The sequence below is a fragment of the Notechis scutatus genome, chromosome 2, assembly GCF_049901735.1.
Source record: "Notechis scutatus isolate UNSWTSFEM ecotype Mainland chromosome 2, rNotScu1.2, whole genome shotgun sequence".
Taxonomy (NCBI): domain Eukaryota; kingdom Metazoa; phylum Chordata; class Lepidosauria; order Squamata; family Elapidae; genus Notechis; species Notechis scutatus.
The window spans coordinates 60,804,957-60,827,419 of NC_142010.1; the positions used below are offsets into that span (position 1 = coordinate 60,804,957).

At 35.2% G+C, this 22,463-nt stretch overlaps 2 protein-coding genes across 3 annotated transcripts in view; one reads left to right on the forward strand and one right to left on the reverse strand.

The window, feature by feature from the left end:
* The window catches only part of CENPP (centromere protein P), a 155,048-nt gene that overhangs the window by 17,636 nt on the left and 114,949 nt on the right, over positions 1–22,463 (forward strand). The window lies entirely within an intron of this gene.
* On the reverse strand, positions 114–18,030 carry OGN (osteoglycin). The gene is made up of 7 exons (XM_026680541.2): positions 17,594–18,030; positions 16,815–17,044; positions 10,691–10,781; positions 6,417–6,575; positions 4,317–4,519; positions 2,723–2,818; positions 114–2,192 (listed from the first exon to the last, which is right to left on the reverse strand). Exons 2-7 carry the CDS (start codon positions 16,986–16,988, stop codon positions 2,019–2,021), a joined length of 897 nt encoding a protein of 298 aa, XP_026536326.1. The 5' UTR covers positions 16,989–17,044; positions 17,594–18,030; the 3' UTR covers positions 114–2,018.

A 22,463-nucleotide genomic window follows, 5' to 3' on the forward strand; every position in this document is an offset into this window, starting at 1 on the left:
GCAAGAAAGAAGATTAAAATATAGCCTAATACTGTTGATGGTAGGAAGAATACAAATAGACTGATTCGCTCAGGTGTTATGGCAGGTAGGGGGTAGGAGAAACAAGGAAACTACAGCAATTTATCATTTTACTGTCTGTGATATATAAGACATCTACAAAAGAACAGTAAGCCTTTTTTCTTTATAATTATTTATTAGGCATGGAGAATTCTAGACAACAGGAAGCATGTGCAGACTAAAATCAATCAAATCTCTGTAAAGGTTTCACATCATATAAATTCACCATATAATTGAACTATGATATTTTAAATTGCTAAAAGTATATAGATACAGCAAAGGCTCATGGCTGTAAAATAGTCTCCAATATTGGTGAATAATTAAATCAGAAATATCTGTCTTAATCAAACATATGCAAAGAATGAGAATGAGTACAAATAAGACTTACTGCTGGTATTTCTGAAAAAAAACACCTTCATCTGATACATGCATGCAAATTGTTTTATTGCTGTGTTGAAATCAACTAAGCTGACTTTTATGAATTAATTCAGCTGAATTAATTACAATTCTGATATCACACCAAAATTGTGATATTGGTTACGTCAATATACTTTAAATGCAACAAAGACTTTAAAAATGTTACTTTTTCATATTGCAAATACTATGCCACATTAGTTGGTTGGAGATAAATTTCACAAACTCACTAAAGGTTAGGATTTAAGGTATATATTTTCCTTTTTTAAACTTTTGTACTCACCCCCAATGCACACAAAAGGATCCACAGAATGGACTTGCAGGCAGGCTAACATTTAAGCAAAATCCTCCATGCTATAAGCATAAATTGATTGGTAGTTTTTTCCCCTTTCATTTTGATAAACACTTTTAATAAGCTTGGGTCACTTTTTCTTTAAAATACATAATAAAATTTAAACTGGAACACATTTCATTTTTCTACACTGAATAGTTTTATTTCAATAGTTTGCAGCGCAGAGATCAGGCTGAAACAGTATGATTAGTTTTTTTAATTTCATTTGTGGTTGTTATTTTGCCAGGCTAATGAATAACATTTGCCAATAAGATTAAAAGATTGCTAATATTATCTTCTTTCACCAGCATCGGAAATTGAATTGGGAAGGGCTGTTTGGCTTAAATAATCTATGTTGCAATTTCAGCTGATCTCCCTCTGTATTACATTGGTTCTTTCTTGCATAAATAGCTGTGCCTGCCAGTAGCATGAAGCCATAGCCTTGTCTGACGTTTCAGCAATCTCAACTGTGTCAAACTCTAGCACTTGGTCAGCTATCTAAGAACCCCTTGCCCTTCCTATCCAACCTGTATCTATGTTGACTGAGAAAGCATCATAGGCTTGCTCTATGCTGCCCCATATTCCCTGGATTTTCATTAAGTGCATCCCTTGTATTTCAAGGAGAAAATAGTTTGAACTGTGTAGGAAGCTTATGTACCACCTATCAGCAACTTATTAAATGAGCTAAGTTTTTTTCCAGGAACACATGGATACCCTCCAGGGGTACAGCATGATCCTGAGAAAAATGGATTTAAGGCATTGCAAGAGCTCCTATATGTCTTTGCACACAGTATGTGCTGTGAATGACTTTTTCCTCTTTAAATCCAAAGTATTGTACAGTCTATTTTCAGTACTTCTGTAACTGAATTATACTCATCCCCTAAAAGAATGCATTCCTTTAAGTTTACTGTGATTCTTAGCTTCATAACAGTAACAATTTTAAAATCAATTTTAATTCATTTTGTAATCTGATTACTCAGAAAGAGTCGATGCTTTTTCCTGGTTTCATACTTGAGTCTTTTATCTAAAAGTAGAAAAACACTCAAACATTTTAAATCAGAAGGTACAATATCACCACATTAGGGAAGATCTAAATATATCGTTACCATTAACAGTTCTGAATATATGTGAGAGGCTATTAATACAAAGACATGTTTAGAACAGTGATATAACAGTAATTTTATCTAATTTTTACGTATTTCACTTTGATTAGCAACTAAAAGTATTGGCCTACAGGCAAAGTCTTCAAGCAAATAAAAGCATTGGGATATTTTCCCAAGATGACTGGATTGCCTTCCATTCTAATCTGATCCATGCGCTGACGAACATAACGGGTCTGATTGTTTCCTTTGCAGAAAGTTGTATCTGTGATGCTGGTTATGTTGTTGAACTGTAAATCAAAGCAATGCATTTGAAAAATCCAAGCATCCTCTTTGAAATTTCATTTTTTTTCTTTTGTTGAGATATTATTAATATTTCTGTAATATTATAGAACATATACATTTTCTCTAAGAAGATTCAGAAACCAAATTAGCATTGTACTTAACACGGGTTAATATTCTTCCTTAGTTCAGCAATAAATAAGTTTAAACAAATATAATTCTAAGGATTTCTGTTTTTAGGCATTTTCAAGTTATTTGAAATAGAATATCTCTCTCCAGTATTCTTCATCTATTCATTGTAATTACTACAGTAATGTGTGACCACGTGCTTATATTAACATCAGTTAGATTTAATCAGTGTAATAATTTTCTAAGTGCTGTCATACTTGACATTTTTTAATTGTAGCACATTGCAAATCCACATTAACAAGTGATTGATGCACATTTTCCCCAGACACTGGGGATGTATTTTAAAGCATTACGCTTGTTGTAAACCATTACTGTTTGAGCAACAGTTAAAAAAAATAGATTGAGAAACCTGAAGGTGCAGAATACGTAGGCTTTCTGGCAAATTAGGAGGAACAGACTCCAGTGCATTCTGTGCTAAGTAGAGATAGGACAATTTTGTCAGCTTCTGTAAAAAGAAGAAGATAATTTTTTTTACTAAATAATGCTATGTTATTTAGTAGTTAAATTGGGTAAACAGTAATCTGCTTGAATCTGGAAGTGAAATATAGCCAATAGCTAAAGGTTGTATAGTACAGCAGCATTCTTATTTGCTTTACTTATTTGTTTTTTTAGTTTATTTGCTACACAATCCAAAAAGTTATGGGATATTTACAAAAATATATTAAGATCATACAGATACATAGAATCATATTAAAGACCCAGAGTTAACAATAGTAAATGATGGCCCATTGAGTCCATAGGAGCCACTACCCCAGCATGACCACATGACTGTGTTCATGCAGTGGCACTGTGTATCACCCTCCTTATTTTATTTTTATTTTTAAGAAAGACCGGTAAAAAGTTCCTATTAAGGAAAATTGCTACTTTATAAAAAAAAATCTGGACAATATTGTGTATTTAGGATAAATACATTTGGGTAGTATAGTTCTATCTATGCACTGCAAATTAAACTGCAATGCAGGATAAAGTATTTGGGATTAGTATTAACTGAGAAATAGACGAAGTCCAGATGTCGATTGCAAGTGAAGATGCTGCATTTAGACTGCTGTTTAAAATGTAAACAAATAGCAATCAGTCAGAATAAAATATGTAAATACTTTAAACAAGGCTTGTAAAATATTTGTTTGGTTGTCATTGGCAAAGGCTGGACAACTTCACAAAAATAATAAGATTTCCATTAGAACATGGATCTGCAGCACTCACAAAATCCTAATAAGTATACACCTCAAAATTAATTTAAAGAATATTAAATTGTAACAATAAGTTGAAATTTCACAAAAGACCACTAGAGTCTCAAGAGATGTGGAATCTTGAGATACAATAATCTCATCAGAACTTTAGGAATAAAAAAAACAACCTAGTTTTTTTGTTCCTTTTCTCATAGAAGATTATGGAAGATATTCAGCATCTAACTTGTTTAGTCATATCTCATGACCTAAGTACTATAATCAGTACCTGTAATAAGAATAAATATGCAAGAATGCTAATAATATTTTGAAATTGCAAATCTACTTTATGCCTACATAGTGTTTCCATCTGTAATACATTTGGCAATATTGCTTGAAGGCTTAAAGTAAAATGAAAATATTGTATATCAGTACATTATCTTACTTAAAAGTAATGTTTATTGAACTCAGCAGGATTTATTTCCATACAAGCAGGTAGAGGATGGTGCTTTTGTTCTTACAAATGTTTTCTCTAGCTATATAGTAAAAGGATGGACAAGTTTCTTCACTGCTATAAGATAGTGATCCATAGTGATCCTTCAGCACAAGTCAATCAATTTAGCAAGTTTAAAATTTAAATCTTGGAATGGTAATCATGACAACATATTGGTCCAATATATTTTTTATATAATACTTATTTTCTAAGTGCAATATCTCCTTCTGAAATAATTCAGACTGGCTTCATTTAGTAGTGCTTGTACTTAATAATTATTTTACCTTGAAAGCATTTGCTTTAATTCCTCTGCTTTTAATTTTGTTGTTATTTAGGTTGAGTGTAGTTAGTTTGGGAGGCAAAACTGGAAGCTTGGCTATCCGATTATCAGCTAATGAAAGTTCTTCTAGCAGAATTAGCTTTGCAAAGGCTGCGTCTTCAATCTCTTGAATTGCATTCCCAGTCAAATCAATTCTTCTTAGGGTGGCTTAAAAGCAAACAATATTACAATTAAAATATCTTTTCTACAGGTGTTTACTGCTTAAAGGCATGCTCTACAATGTGCTAAGTGACTAAATAAAGAACCAGTTTTACATATCTTATTAAGATGGTTCTCTGGATTCTACTTGAGAGGTAGATGACTTTCCCAACACAGGAGCTGAAAATTTCCTCCTTTGTAAAAACACCACAACTATTTGTAAATCATTAATTCTCAAGAAAAGTAGAAATATTTTTAAAACAAAATTACAGAGCATTTGAGATCTGAAGTAAAATTGTATCCTTTCCCTCAGTTTGATATAAGCCTATTGGCAATGTCCTCCTCCAAGATACAAACAGCAAGACTTTACTGGCACTTTTTTTGCATTCCTAGATTGCCATTTTTATTTTCCAATTGTGTGGCTCCTGGTAGTCACTCTTGATGACTGGAAGGAGAGGGCATTTCTGACTTTTTTCTTAATTGGGGGAACATGGAATTAATATTTTTGACTTTTTTTCAATAATTTTTCTTTGTCTCTTAATTATGTCAGTAGTTAACCACTGAGTTTACAAACAGAGGGAGCATAGAGGAGGAAAGCATTGATTCTGTCTCTTAAAGGTACCTAGGGTGATGGCACTAGTTCACATGAAATAGAAGACTTTTTAAACTTTGGGCTATGAATTTCTCTCAGATTTTTTTTTTAAATCCTTTGAATCAAAGAGAAAGGCCAGCAAGGTATTTCAGCTGTCAGCAATTGAACAATGTTGATTTACATAGGAAACATGGTTTGCTTAATTTGTGCTTCTTGTAAGTCAGGAGTGGCAGTGGGCCATATGCAATTTTTATCCTAACTTTAATCTTTTGCCTAAATTCTAAAGGCATATACAGGTAGTTCTCGGCTTATGTTCATTCATTCAGAAATTATTCAAAATTGTAAAGTGGTACTCAAAAATTGGTATATGAGTAGTCTTCAAAGTTCTGGCCCTTGCAGCACACCTACAGGCATGTAATTGTGATCAGGACACTTGGATACCCAGCTCACAATTATGACATTTCAGGGAGTGCAGTAATGGGACCGCCATTTGCAACCTTCCCTGCCGTCTTCTCACAAGCAAAGGCAATGGAGAAGCTAGCAGGGAAAGTTACAAGTCACTTCAGTTTGTCACTCCCACCTTTTCTTCCATGGTCTTCCGTGATTTGTATGCAGCCTGTGCTGACTGAACCAGGCCTCCACTGCCTTTCCCAACTTACATATGGCCTGCAGTAGCTCTCCTCCCCAACACCACAGCACCCTTTACCTTACTTCTTCCCACTTAATGATCCAAATGTTTTGGATTATAGTGACAATTAGAACTGCATGGATTCTCATCGCTAATCAAATTGGTCATATCACATTGGGCTTTATGAATGCATTGGTTAGCCATGGTAATACAGTTTGAATTTCTGTCATAACCTGAGGACTACTCATAAACACAAATAATCTGGATTTCTGATAAGTGCAATCCCATCTTAAAATCAACATGAAAATGAAAATATATTTCTAAAATGAAATACGCCATTTTAGAAATCATGGATACATTTGATCCTGGATCTACTCTCTGGGGCATGAACTGCCATTGACCTCTTATACCACCACCTCTGGCACCATCTCTCCAGCAATCACTTCCAAAGGAATGTAGTCACCAGAAGATTGGAGTGTTTTAAAGTATAATCTTCAAAAGCCATCATATAAAACAAACTTTAATTTGATTTGTGAATTAATTTGGCCAGTAAAATTACTTTTCTCTGAAAAAAGTGTTATTACTTTCTGTAATAGCTTAGTGATTCAAAAATACAGATAACTAAATGCTAACTAAAGTGTGTTTCTAATGATTGATCATCAAATTTATTTTTATGGTTTACTTACGAATTTCAGCAAAATCAGATACTTTCACCTTCTTGATTTTGTTGAATCGTGCATAAAGGTAACCTGTTTCCTTTGGCAGAACAGGGATACTTTCAATATCCATTTCTTCACAGTAAATTGAACGGATTAAACAAACACATAGTAGACAAGTAGCCAATTCTGAAAGTATATAATTTTGTGTCAGTTTAGGTAGAAGCCTGATAAATGTTTCAACAGTTTATAATAAAATTATCTTCCACAATTTTCAGCAGAATCTAGGTTATTCAAACATCCTTTGAGGGGGAGCAGGTTGGTTACAGGTGCTTACTGATAGCTCTAGCCTTTGAGAAAAAAAGTCTATACAGAGGAAATATAAACATTGCTTTGAATAAAAGGTAAACATTCCCTCTAGTTACATTCAATTCCTGATCATTTTATAATATACCCAGTCCGAGTAGTTTTCTTGGCAATCATGTAGTTCCTATTGTTTTCTTATAGGATTATTTTAAAATATTAAGTTTAACATAGATAAATAATTGTTCCTAGTGCTCTCACTGCTTAACTTTGCAAATTAGCTAAGTTTGGGTTGTAATGAGCAATAGACAGAACAAGTTAGCCGGGTTGGGCTCTTGGACCTTTTAGTGTAATTTTGAACAGCAAATTTTCATGCAATTGCGTGTACAAATTGCAAGATGGTGAAAAAATGAAAATTCATTTTGTGCTGATGAAAACATCATTCACTGTCTTTAGATATAGGTCTGTTATACTGTAGTGACAAATCTGTTATCTTTCCTAGCCTGGGAGAGTGACAGGTGATGTGATAAATAAAATGCCTTTGCTTACCAAACTGGACTGGACTAATGTGGTAGATTATGGCCCATAAGATTTAGGGAACAATGTATTTTGGTTGCATTCTGATTGGTGGTCTTCCTGAAGTTTCCTATGATTTTTTCTGAAAACACTGAAATTCCATAGTAGTGCAGCAACATACAGATTGTATATGTCGCAAATGCTGCTTCATGAGCTCAATAAGTCTTCATTGCCAAAAGGAAAGGGGATCTCTACTTTAGCTTGTATTAGGTAGTCCTATCATAGTTCTGCGGTATCAGTAAGCGTGTCATTGTACTATATATATTTTAAAAATGCTTACTGAAAAGCTGGAATTCCTAGATAGAATTTCTATAATATCCCATAATTGCTGCCTAATTGCTTAACCAAACAGTTGGTTTGGTTACAACACATACAACAATACAACAAACATACTTAATAATGTTTCTTACCCTAATGCTGACAGAAACTATTCTGTTTATTGTCCCAAAGGTGCTTTTTCAGGAGGCAACTGGACTTCCTTGTTTTTTCTTTTAAAGACGTTTCGCTTCTCATCCAAGAAGCTTCTTCAGCTCTGACAGGATAGTGGGAATGGAAGGATTTATATTCTTTGCAGACAGCTGGTCATTTGCATCCTTTTAGAGGGTTGTTGAAGCACTTGGTGGTTTATCTGTGTCCTCATCACCTGCTTAGTGATGAGAAGTGAAATGTCTTCAAAAGAAAAAACAAAGTCCGGGCTTCCGGTTTGAGCTTCTTTGGCGACAGACTGAAATCTGCGATCATGCACAGTTTCGATCTGTGCTCGCTGCTGGAGTGCCCCGAGCCGGCTGGTTTTGGGGCTAAGCCACCCCGTAAAGGTGGTGAAGAGGGGAGAGACTGCCAGCAGGGCCGAGGAGAGTCGCATCTCTCCTCCCCAGCTGGCCATTACTCCCTTTCCCGAAGGCGGTTGCAGCGGTGGTCAGAAATGGCCACCTCAAAGAAGAACTCGACCGGAAAAGAATGTGCAGAAGGAAGATAAGAAAAGAAAGTTTTGGCTGACCCGGTCGAACTGAAAAAGCAACAATGCAAGGTACCCTGGAATTTGAATTATAAAGAACAACATTGTTCCCAAAGAAGACTTTGAAGTGGTGAATGAGAGAGGGAAGGGAAAGGATTTGGGTTTTTTTCTTTTATTCCCTATATTGACAACTAAGAGACTTAAGTAAGAAACCAGCAAAAATCCACTTTGACATTAACAGGTATTTAAGCTGAAAATAAAATGACAAAGGGATAATAAAGATTTCTGGATTCTCAAAAACTTTTAAAAGAAGGAAAAAAACAAAAGGGTGGGATCTGGAAAAATGGAGGAGACCACCTGGAAGTGAAAGGAATTAACAGTGAAACTTTAACAAGATTCCTAAAAGATACATTTTAACTGAAACTTTGTAACAAGATGAGAGAACCCCAGGAAGAGAAAGTGGAAAAAAGAAGCAAGAAGAAACAGCTTTGGATTATTTGGATTACTTGGTGATTTTTGGATATTTCGCTATTGGATCTAAAGGACTAAAATTAATTGATTGGTTGTTTAAAAGTTTTTAAAATGGTATCACTCTTGGAAGAATTGAGAATGTAACTTAAAAAATAGAAAGAAGATGCACAAGAAGGAAGAGGTTCTTTTGGCTTCGTATTTCAATTTTTAGAAATGGAGATCCTGAACTATGAGAAACAACAAGAAATGCCTGTAGAACAAGAAGGGCAGGACAAAGAAGAAGCCCTCTTCAATGACCAAGTATTTCTATGTGGGGAAAAGAAAGGAAAGGAGGGAAAGAGAATGGAAAATTTAAGATCTGAAAAAACAACCCCCAAAAAGAATAGTTTGAAAAGTAATTACAACATTGGGAAGAAAGAGAAGAGAGGATTACAGAAGAGAGAATCAGAATTAAAGAGAGAAGTGGTCAAAAAGGGAAGGGAGAAGAAGAGGGGGAAGAGGGAAAGGAAAAGAAATTATAAAGGATAGAAACAGGACATAGAGAAACAGGGAAAACGTACAAGGATTAAGGGTATAAGCCTATTTAGAAGACATAGAGATAATGGGTGAAAATTTAATTGAAAGGGGGATTCTGCAAGGGTACATAAGATAGTATTGTTATATTAGAAATAGAAATGAACTTTGAAAATATGAAACAAGTGTGATTAAAATGATAGATAAAATACTCATTGTAATGTAATGGAATGTTTCATAAATAAATGAAATAAAGAGAATGAGAGAATGAAATTAGGAAAGGAGGAGAACATTTTAATTATTATACATTTGTTATAAAAAATTAAGTGAATAGGAATATGAAAGAAACATGAAAAAGTTATGGAAATATTATAAGTGTTCCTAGAAATATGATACCCTATTGAAAAGAAATGTTAAAGATGTCAAAGATTTTAACTAACATTAATGATAGAGCTAAATTGGAATAGAATAAGTATTTTATTTATTATTGTTATATATATATATTCTCTTTAAGAACTTAGTGAGTATTTCAAGAATGTACCAAGCAGAATTCGACTGGAAGTTATGTGTTATATTGAATGTTATAATTGTAAAGGCATAAATTGAAGTTTAAATAAGAGTTGAATGGATAAAATTTAAAAGATACAAAGGTGTCATACTCCAATTAGTAACTACAGGGGAAAATTTTGTTTAATGAGAAAAGGAAAGAAAATATGAAATTGAAACAGGACAGACAAAAGTATAAATATAATGACTAGAAAGGTATTGAAACTTAGAAAAAGATATATATAATTGAATTTATAAAGGAATGAGATAATTAAAAGTAAGACTGAGAAAACTAAGGGAAGGGAAAAATTATTGAGAAAATGTTAAAATAGTAATAAGATATGGAATAGAACACAAAGATGAATATGAAATTGAATTTGTGTCTGTATGGAGAAGTGATAACCTGGGACCATGCTATTCTCAAAAAAAGAAATTTTACTTGTATTATGTTTTGTGAAAACCCAAATAAAATTTTTACATATAAAAAAAGAAAAAACAAAGTCCGATTGCCTCCTGAAAAAGCACCTTTGGGACAACCGTGACCTGGATGACTGAGAATCTCTACAGACTTTTAGTTATACAATTTGGGATGAAACACCCTTTGAATGATGTGGGAGTAGGAATGGATTTCCAGAGGAAAAATTGCAGGTTACAGGAACCAGGAGCACTACTCAGGTGATCACACAGATAAGCCTTCAAGTGCTTCAACGACCTTCCAAAGGAATGCAAATGACCAGCTGTCTGCAAGGAATATGAATCTTCCGTTCCCCACTATCTAGTCAGAGCTGAAGAAGCTTCTTGGATGATAAGTGAAATGTTTTCCAAAGAAAAAATGAAGTCCACTTGCCTCCTGAAAAAGCGCCTTTGGGACAACCATGACCTGGATGACTGAGAAACTCTACAGACTTTATTCTGTTTATTATAAAGTTGAAAAACTTACTTGTATAATTTGTTGTTCCCTCTGCAAGTTTTTCATCATCTCTTTGCAGCTGTACCTTATTTTCACTGAAAACGACGAAAGTATTGTCTTCCTTTTAAATATATAAAACATATAACATATAATATGCAATATATATGTTATATAAGCATAGCTGATAATATAGTAATATTAAGCTATAATGGCAATGATGTTTTTACATGTTACAGTAGTTAAAACATAGTTATCTTAAGTTTTTGCTGAATGGTTGAAAACAGTGCAGAAAATTATATTGTAAACTTAACTCTTTCCATTGAGAATGAATGAATGAATTTATTTATTACAGATCCATCAAACAATCAAAATAAAATAAGAAGAAAAAAACGAAAATGCAATAAAATCAGAACCATACAGTATTCTTATATTTTAACACAATATTCTAATCTCCCCAATATAACCAGTAATCAGTCCAAAGTTATTTATCATTAGTGAAGCACAGCTTCTGCAAGTTGCAAATGTAAATTTAGCCATGTGTTTTGTTTTTTTCAGTGTCCTTATCTGCCAAGGAGTTTTCCATAAAATTCATCTTAGATATCTGTAGGAGTGGCCTAATTGGACATTAAGAGCTGATGCCTCTCTATAGAAGTTCCATTTGAATAATACATGAGACATTCTTCCTAACTGACCCAAGGAAGTCCTTTCTGCTCAGAGGTTTTTCTGAAATTTGCCTTCCTGATGGTAGGATATCAAAGCACAGCAGTGTGAAGGCCCTAAGAAACCACTTAACTGTGAATTTGTTAAGATACCAGACTAGATGGAAACATATCTCATATGTCCCACAACATTCCAGCCGGCATTGTGCTGCGCTCAGCTTGCAATTCTTCTATCAAGAATCCTTTGCATAAGGGCTGCCATAACCTGCTGTTGTGCCAGTATCAAATGTGCTTCTAGTGCAAAATATAATTTATGAACTTTATCTCCAATTTTCTGTTTCCAAGTAGATTGGAATCTGTTCTGCAGGATAAAAGATGTCAGCCTTTGAGTTGAGAGTTAATCTATAGCAATTATTTGAAAATACTTAGTAGGATTGAACTTGGTATCATGATTTTAAAGAGCATTTAGTTGAATTAGATATGTTTATGTAATAGAAGAAGAAAAAATTCTTAGCTACCAGAATTTTTTTTTATTTTTATACTGCTATATATTGTCAGTATTTATCATTAATATTATGAATAAACAATTGGAATTTTGGAAATTCAGAATTTGTTAGAATTTAATTTATACTATATAATTTTGGTTGTGAAAAATAATCTAGATGGCTTGGATTTTTTTTTGAGATCCAACTTGCTGTTTTACATAATCATTTTGAAAATTTGATTGGATTAATAGATGGTAGATATGATTATCATTGCTGGGAATTCTAATTTAATTTTGGTTCCTTTATTGGATTGAAAAATGTTTCCTAGTTAAAAAAAACATGCAAGGCTTGAATTTTTTTCAGGCAAGAATTTAGGGATTTAATTTAGTTGAAGCATGGTGATGGTAAATTCAAACAAGCAAAAATATACTTTCTTACATCCTCTGTATAGGATGTATTCATGATTGAACTATTTCTTAATATCCTATATATGGTTAGTTAAGTAACAAATATGTATTTGACCAATTACAATTTCTGATGATACATTAGTAACAATGTCATTGCCAAATCTATAACTTTGATCCCAACCAAGAAAGCTAGATTCTCACAGTCTCAGTAGTGAGGTTTATTGCCAAGAAAAGGGGATTAGAATCTTGGAAATTGGACATGTCTACTTTAGCATTCATTTTTCAGTGAGTCCATTAAGGCAGAGCTTCCTTGACATTTCTGAATTTTTTGGCCCTTTTACTCAAGGGAAGGTTTAGAAAATGCAAAAGGAATGTCCATCTGATCTTTTTCCACAATATTTTGATAATATCATTCACATTATCAGGCTCAGAGAATTCCATTATACTCATGAGTTTTGAGGAAAAGCTCAAATAGTGAGGAGTAGTATTATTAAATAACTCTCAGTTTACTGGTCAACAACAACAGATATAGATCATTCCCTCCCCCCAAAATATGCAGTTGCCTAATATTCTGGAATGCATTTAAAACATGTGTAAGACGCACTTGGAAGGAAAAAATGAGAATCACACTCTAGAAAGTTAGAAAAAGAAGAATCTTTAAAAGCGTGTTAGGAACTACTCTCTGTATGTATATCACTTAAATTAGACTTTGAAAAATTAAATAGAAGGAGATTCAGTATGCAGTGAAATATCTCAGGATTCTGTCTTGGGCTCAGCGGTCTTCAACATTTTCATAAATGACTTAGGTAGGTTGCTCCTCAGACATGCAGATGAACTCCATCCCAGTAGTAATGCACAAACACAATCAGTGCTATTTCTTACTATTTATTTATTTATTTATTTATTTATTTATTTATTTATTTATTTATTTATTTATTAAATTTATATCCTATCCATCTCGTCAAGCTGCTCATCTCAATTTGCATCAACTTTGGACAGCTTACACCATAAAAGATTAAAATCATCAGAGATAACATGAAACTACAGTCAAGGTAAAATCATAGTTCCAAGATAGGGAAGAGCGGAGCTGGATAGGGCGAGAAGTAGGATTGGCTTTGAATTAATCAACCACCTCCAGTGTGATATTCCCTATTGGGCCACAGCCATCTGGCAGAACCAGATCTTCAGGCTCTTACAGAAGGTCAGAAGAGTGGAAGCCAATCTCATCTTGGGGTAAGAAATTCCAAAGGGCGTCACAATAAAAACGAATCTTCTGCCCCACCCACCCAACCAGCCAGAATTCTTTGACTGACTGTAATCTAAGTAAAAAGAATCCAAACACTCTGTTTCCTTCAGAACCTTCTGAGTGTCAGCCCAATCACTAAAAAGGAAAGGCTGGAGTCTAGACAAAAGTTTGTCCAGCAATGTTGGATCCATTTATGATTTCTTCGATATGGCCTATTCAAGGCTGGCAGGAAAACCTCTTCCTCAAGGAGGATTGCATCATCACATTGAACTAATCACAAGTCACTTCCCAAACACTTTCACATACCAGGAGGAATAAATGATTGGGTTCACCATGCTCAATAACTTATAGACTCAAAGCCATCCCATCTTAACTTCACAAGACTGCCAAATGCATTTTAACAGGTCTTGTCCAGTTGAGTCCAATTTTGAATGAACCAAAGTGTTTTTATCTCATAGGTAACTAGGGTGTTCTTCATTGCAGCAGCCCGAGAGTCAGCCTGAAGCCCATTCTTTCCCAACATTGATTAAAACACCTTAAACGGGGTTGACAGTTGGTTATCTGTAGACACGACAGAAGGGAGAAAATAAGTATCTTTTGTTGCCTTTATCACCATTATTGAACCGTGATGGTGCAGTTGTTAGAATCGGGTGGGCTGCTGGGTGTTTGCGAGAGTCCCTAGCTAAGATTCTGCACAGTTTGGACAACTCCCAAATCCTACTCCTGGATGGGCCCGCCAAACCGCCCCTCCCAGGAGTCCCCATGCGGCCCATTTTGGATGCAGGTAAGTGCAGGTCATGAGGCTTGAGAAGGGTGAAAAACAGGCCTTCAGGAAGGGAGGAAATGGGCCCATTTCCGGCTTCCAGAGAGCCTTCGGAGCCCAGGAAGGCCGTTTTCACCATCCTGGAGGCTCAAGGAAAGCCTCCAGAGCCCAGGGAGGGCAAAAATGCCTCCCATGGTTCAGGAGGCCGACTAGGCCATGCGCACCAGGGCCACTCCCACCCAGCAACCGGGCAGAGAACCCTTTGCTAAAAATTTTGAAGCCCACCCCTGGTTAGAATGCAGTTCTATTGCTGCTGCCTGCCAGCTGCCTGCAGTTTGACAGTTCAATTCTCACTGGCTCAAGATTGACTCAGCCTTCCATCCTTCCGAGGTGGGTAAAACGAGGACCCAGATTGATGGGGGTAATATGCTAACTCTGTAAACTGCTTAGAAAGGGCTGTGAAACACATGTCTAAGTGCTATGGCTATTACTATTACATAATACTTAATAGTTGCATTTGAGGAAAACTCCTGATATTTCATAGCCTTGAGCTCTTTGGAAAACTAAGGTTTTCTCTAAAATTGACACATAGTGACGGGCCACAAATGAACAATCCAATCCAAGACAGTTGTGACTTGCCTATCCCAGGCATAGCTGCAGCTTTAGTCAAGCTGCCCATCAATTCATTGGCCTAAGTGAGACATAAAGCTAGTCAGCATGATTGTGTTTAAACACATGTTCAAGTTTGTTCAGTATTTTTTTCCTATTGCTTATCATAGAGTAATGGAGAGGATGTAATTATAATGAAAAGCAAAAAAAAAAAAGAATATTTTGCTGTAGGTTGTCAAGTCCCATGAAAACACCATGTCCTTTTCAACAGTGAATTTCTCTTTTGAGATGAAACAATATATTGTGAGTACTGATACACTAATCAGATTTTGTCTATTGTCTGAAGTACAATCCATTATTGTCCGAATTTGGTCAAAGCTTTTGTCCATTAAAGTCCACTAAATCTTCTCTGTGTCCCAGTTTTGCTCATGGGTTTCTCAGGAGCATTCTGATAAAAAAAATGGTGAATTCAGAAAGCTCAGTTTATTTTTGTTCATTTAATGTAAAAGCTATTTTGCTGATTAGTTGCTAGCTTCATTTTTGCGTTTGGTCTCACCTATAAATTTACCGAACATCCTTAGAAAATAAAAAGGGTGGGTGACCATAATAGTGCTTGGTTTGAAAATGTAGCCCTGTTTCTCAGAAGAACTAGAGATAAGCTGGGAGAGGCAAGAAACAAGCTTATGGGTTTGCCACAATGGATTTTGGCTTTTGGGAATGTTTGTCATGGCAGACGTTATGTGAAAATACAAAATATATGCTCTTACAGGTCAGAGTAAGTATTATAGTGGTAACAGAACCAGTTTGGTGTAGTGTTTAAGGCACCAGGCTAGACATCAAGAGTCTATTTGTTTAGTCATAAAGTCAGCTGGGTTACCTTAGGCTAATCATACACTCTCAGCCCTAGGAGGGGAGACAATAGCAAACCACTTCTGAAAATCTTACTAAGAAGCCTGGAGGGACTAATTCAGATAGTCACCAGGAGTCAATACTGACTTTCAGGCAATCCCTCAAGTCAGAGGTGGCTAGGAGGGTGATTTATTAGTGTTTAACTTTTTTTAGGTTAATGATAGCAAATAGGTATTCTCAAAGAATGGAAAGCAAAATCTATTGACATATATTAATCATTAAACTGCTTTCCCTTGACAGAATTAATCTAAACACGCACACGTTTTTAATTTTTATGTTTCAACTGAATATAATCTCCACACAGTATAAATTCTAAGTCTATTATTTCTTCTTGGTATTGACTGAACATCAAAATGAGCTCAACAAATTCAAAATTTCTATCTAGGTATACTGTGAATGAGTAGATAACATAGTTCTGTTGATTAAGATTAGACTATTGTGTGGTTAATTCAGTGTAAATTATTCTATTCTCACTCAAAAGCAACTGAGATAATCAGCATGCTGACAGTACAATAGTATCAATAAATAACTATCACATTGCAACAGTGTGTTATTTATATAATGCACCTAACATAGATTTATTTTAATTTGCCTCACATGAAGTAGTTCATTATTAAATATGTTTCCTATATGTGGTTGGGGAATTAGTTCATGACTTTCCCAGGCCAGAAAATAAATTAATAACAGGTCCCCCTCAGTTATGACTCTCAGGAGACCAATTTGAATGCTTGGTGTACAAGAGAACCTTGATAATTCCTAGCAGTGATACATAACATTGTGTATATCATTAGGAATAAAGCAATAATTATAGTTTGAGGCAAATTTTAAGCTGAGCTCATGGCCATATTATATATTTCTATAAGCACAGGTATTTGGATTAGGTAAGGATAAAGGAATAAATCATACAAAATAAAACAATAATGTATATGTATTTTATTCTTATTTTTTTGTATCTCCTTGCCTGCCGTCCCCCCCCCCCTCTTTATTGGCTGCTATATTTAGCCATGAAACATGCATGCAGGGCTAACTCATACACTGGCAGAGTGGAAAAAAGGAATACAGAACTTGTAAACTACCTTATTTTTTAGCCCGTCCTGTGGATTGTCTTCATAGTCTTCCTGAAATAATGCATCTTCATAACCTTGCTGGAATGTTTCATGAAATAGGGTCGAGTGTTGTTGATTAGGTGGTGCTAACTTCACCAAGGGCATAAAAAAACAGAAGAGATAAAATTTCTGTGAAGTCTTCATTTCAGGAGCTCAGACTTGAGTTTTGCTGAAAGAACCAAGGAGAATGATTCTTGTAACTGGAAGCAAGGAAAGTAATCTGTCAGAACAATATTTAAAGCCCTAGAAGAGTAGCTGGCAGCAGTTTTCTAATGCTCAGGGAACAGGGGATGATGACTTAACTCTTAGTATTCTTTATTTAAATCCTTCTATTGTTTAAAATTTGGTACTATATAGTATAACAATATATATTTATATACTTGATATTATTTCAGATTCCTATAATTTCTGGTTTTGCATGCTAATTAGAAGTAATTGAAACCCCATATTTTGAGATCTGTTACACAGAGTGAAGAAATAGTTAAAATGTGGAGCCAAGCTAAGCCCATCCCTGGAGTGAAAGTAATAGTTTGTATTGTCTTAAATATCTACGCTTTCCAAAAAAATAGGAATTGAAAAATAAAAATGAATAAAAGCATATTTTAAACATAAAGCATGCTTGTATATAATTCAAGAAAGATACACTGATTATAGTTTCTAGATAATGTATTATACAGTCAAAATATTTTTACAGTAACTTGTAACCATGTGGTATACATTAAGATCATTTATTGGAAAACAATACCTACCGTTTTGCTGAATAAGACTTCTTGTGTATCTGTGTTCAAGATAGTTTTCTGTGCATTAATTCCAAATGGCCAGAGAAAAGTTATGGTTTATTTTCAAGAAATTGAAGTAATGCAGTTTCAAAGATGGATAGACTTTTGATGTACTGTCTGTAGGGTAAAAAGAGTTGTGTTAGCATGCAGGCTTACATGCAAAATGTTACATGATAAATCAGTTTTGCTCTGCTACAAAATGGAATGAGTCCAGTTTCAAATATGTTAATCTAGTTGCTCATAGTTGAAAGCATTTCTTAGATCAGCTGCAGTTTCATGCAATAAAGACTTCAGCAAAGTCATATGCTTTTCATTTAGTCTAGCATTTAATGAAAAACAAAGAAAGTGACTTCTGTTTCAGATAAAGCATAAGCATTCCATTTGTGTGTGTGTAGGAAAAAAGTTGCAAAACTTAAGTTTGCAGCATAAACTTTAAAACATGAGTTGGTTGACACTGTTTTCCATTCACTTTCTTGAGTCTTCAGCAGTGTCAGAGTTAATTACTTTTATTTTTTGAAAGACTGGCTAGCATTCCAATCTTAATAGATCATTACAGAAAGGAGTGAAAAATACAGAAAACAATGAAAAATATTCATTGAACAGATAATGTTTAGGAGAAGCAGGTTTGCATTATAAAGGATTTCAGTGAAAACCTTTTGATATGTCCTGCTATAAAACATTATTTCAGAACATTCATTGTTTTATATATAGACAGTAAAGATTAATAAGAACTGGATATGCACAAAATCATTTAATGTTGAATAACGTAGCTGTTTCATTTATTGGTTTTTGTTACATTCTTCCATTTGATAGACCTGCTAAAAATATCAGCTGAGATTTTTATTTCTTAACTTTGGAGAGCTTTTTAAAACAACAGCTACTCTGAAGGTTTTTTAGTTATACACATCTTATTGCTCCACAAAAGTCAGAGTTCAGAAACCAGCTGTTTGCTCTGGAATACCATCTCAGTTGGAATTGGATGCTTTGGATAATAGCACATCTGTTGCTTTACAATTTGTGCTCTTTTGCAACTTGATCCATGTTTAACATAACTGTTCTCTCCAGTCACTGTGTTGACTGAGAGTGTTGTTAAAATGCAAAACTGGAATCAGTTCACATTATGTTGCAATTTTTTTGCTCTTTTGTTGGTTTTGAATATGAATGCATGTGAAGACTTTTGAAAGTTCTGTCATCTGTTCTGTCTTCTGTTTAGTAAATTCAGGGGTTATTGAATATTGATCTCTAATTTTTATATTATATTTTCACCCAAATATGAGGTCTGGAAGAATGGAAACAAACATATATTCCAAGCTAGTATTCAGAGAAGGAAAATTCCCATCCTCCCTATTGCAAGCCATACTTCTTTTCCCCCTCAAATTTTCTTCTGACATTTCAGAGGTATGAAGTCACAGTACCTAACTTGGGGGAAAAAATCTGTAAATGTAGCTTCCATCTATTAAAATTGATGCATTCATACTTAGGGCCAGTTACTTTGGAAATGTCCATATTTAGCATGTTTTCTAAGGAATGAGTTAATAAGCAACTCTTCATTCAGAAGTGTGCACTCCATGCAAGTAAGCTTAATTTTATACTTCGGTCACTATTAGTGCACAGATTGAGGCAGTTTATAGCAGTTTTGTTTATTTAAATTATGTATGGCTGCCCAGGTTGTACTTACTTGACTTACAACAGCCAAGAAAACAAGAAAATTTTTGAATGAAAACTCAGACAAACATGTTCATACCTGCTTTTTAATGGGAACAATTATTCCAGGCCCATCATCTGGAGAAATACTCAGATTAATAAAGGCCAGCAGAATCAGAGCCAGCCAAACATTGGAAGAGAAGTGAGTAGATCATTTCACATGACAAGGAAAAAGCATTGTTTCAGGGAAGGGACTCAAAATGTAGCTACCCAATATAGTGAATGGGACTGAGTAATGTCATTGGAAAGGTTCCTCCTGCAAATTACCCTGTCCTGTGGGGCATGATAGGTGATAACACCACCTTAAATTGTTGTTTCTGGGAAGAAAAACAATTGTAATTGTATTGTCACAATGATCTCATTCCATTCATGTCATCCATTTACATCAGGGTGTCCCAGCTCCCAGAATTTCTCAGCTGGGACATCCTGATGTAGATGATGAAACAAATGTTCTACTGTGAGTTTCTGATCTAGTTTATTCTCTGAGATTTCTCCAGTTGCAGCCTCTTAACTCAATCTTTGTTAACCAGAGAAAGACCTGTTGGAGGTCATACAAAGAGGTAGGATGATACTGCAATTGCAAAACTTCCAACTGTTGCTATGGGAGTCTCTGCAAATAGACAATTTGATGGTATATGTTTCTAACATACCGTAATTGCCGGCGTATAAGATGACCCGGCGTATAAGATGACCCCCCCTCCGGTAACTAATCATCCAATATTTACACAGTGTGTGTGTTATTCTGTGTTGGGAGTGAAGGATGTTCGAACTCTCTTAGATGGACTGTCTAAAAGAGCGTGTCTCGGAGTAGGCAGGCGCTACTCCAGAACCCTGGCCCTTCCCGGCGGAGTCCCTCGGGCTTTCCCGCAACAGAGTCCTCTTGCAACGCGTCCGCTAGGTCAGCCAAACGATCCCAGCGGGGTCACCGGAAACACCCTCCAGAAATCCCCGGGGCTGCAGCAGCAGGGCGGAGTGCCAGGGGCCGTGGGAGGAGCAGGAAGGCGGGCAGCCTTCACATGGCCCTGCCTGGGGCGACAGGAGCGACCCACGTTCTCACTCCCCCCAGTCGCTGCAGCCTCGGGCGGAGCGAGGTGAGCGGGATTCAAACCTGATTCAGAGACGCGGGGAGGCTCTTGGCGGAAGCGACGCGGGAGATCCGGGAAGCCAGAGGCGCCTTCGCTGCGTCCCACAAGCATCCGAAAGCCGGCAGTGGATATACCGGCGTATAAGACGACCCCCCCACTTGGAGGCATGTTTTTCAGGGCAAAAAAGTCGTCTTATATGCCGGCAAATACGGTACTTTCCACCTCACATGGTAGGGTACTGGCAAATTTAATGCCTTATTCTCAAAGGTGTTAAAGGGAGGTTTCAATAACTTCTTGTATTCAGAGGCCTTATCTGTGTCATGTACTTCATCCTAGGTTGCTGTATCAGTGAGATGGGCGGCAGACTTATTTATCAACACTTTTATGAAAATTGATAAATTGTGCTCAGCTGAAAATACTTTCAGAACATGCTGGATTTCAACCATATTTACATGAATATGGTTTGGTTATTTATGTTAGCCTTCAATGTTGTTAGTTAGTTGTTCATTTGCTTCCATTTCCAAATACCTAAACTATTAAGGAAATAGTTATTGTTTTCTAGGGAATATGCATTTTCTTTGATTTTTTTCACCGTACTGTACATTCAAAGAATAAATAAATAGAAGAATTTGTGCAGTTGCAACTTTAAAGTAATATTTAGAAAATATCTAAACTTTGTTAGGATTATTTAAACATAATTTATTTATGAAAATACTGCCTTTTTATAGATGGCAAATACTGCTACGTGCAATAGAATTTTTCTGAAAACTAAAAATTTGGTTCAACTGTTCAAATATCCTGCACATGGAATAATGGCATTACACAGGAATCATCCTGAGCTGTACATGTAGAATGATAATAATCTACATCAACTGTCCGACTAGTGAACCCAAAATAAGGAAACACTCTTGGGAGCTTTGAATTCCCAAAAGTAACACTTTATTGGATACACCATTTTGGTACTGAAGAATCAAAACCAGTTCTGGTTTTCCCGCACAAATGCTTGCTTAGATAAACAACAAGTTCCCTTTCTCCTCACCCCTGGGTGATCACACTGTCCAATTATGAGATGTCCTTTTGTAATGGGAACAGTCCATCTCTTTCTCAAGCACCTGCAATGGTAACCTTGATGGTTGCCAAGCTCTCACAGTCCGTGCACACATTTTCAGCATTCTATTTCCCTCTTCCCTCCCTCCAGTTCATTGGCAAGTTGAAAAATGTTAAGGTTTGAAAGAACCAAAGCGGTTCAATCTTGGCAGAGGTTTTCATTTAGTGGAAATGAATGATCATATGTTCAGTTTTCTATTCTCATGTTGGGGAATATGTGGATTGTGGAATATAAGAGAATGATCCACATTTGGTTTAGTTGATGAGAAATGCAATAGGTGACATTAAAGATTATCAGATAAATGATATACTATTTTCTGGAAATATTATTTGTTCCTTTTGATAAAGATAATACTTACTATGGAATAAGGTTTTTTTCCCTTTTGGTAACTGCTAGGGTAGAAATGACAAAACATTAAAAATCACTGATAAAGTATAAAAATGGTTTTACCTTGAAAATTACATGCAGGATGAAGAACATTTAAAGTCTTGGCTTATTGGCATACATGATATATCCCATATATATATATATATATATATATATATATATATATATATATATATATATATATATATATATGGATCTTTGTTGTTGGTTTCTCCCGTAAGATTGGAAGTATCTAGACGTTGATGAGTCTCATTCATCATCTTCAGCTTCTGTCTCAGCTCTGTGCTTCTCAGAGTGATCACCTGAGAAGCACAGAGCTGAAGACAGAAGCCTGAAGATGATGAATGAGACTTCATCAACGTGCCTAGATACTTCCAATCTTACGCGAGAAACCCAACAACCAAAGATCCACATACAAATACCCGAGAACCTCAGAAAACATTATATATATATATATATATATATATATATATATATATATATATATATATATATATATATATATAAAATGACTATATCTTTAGAACCAAGTTGCTACCTAAAATATACTAGCTAA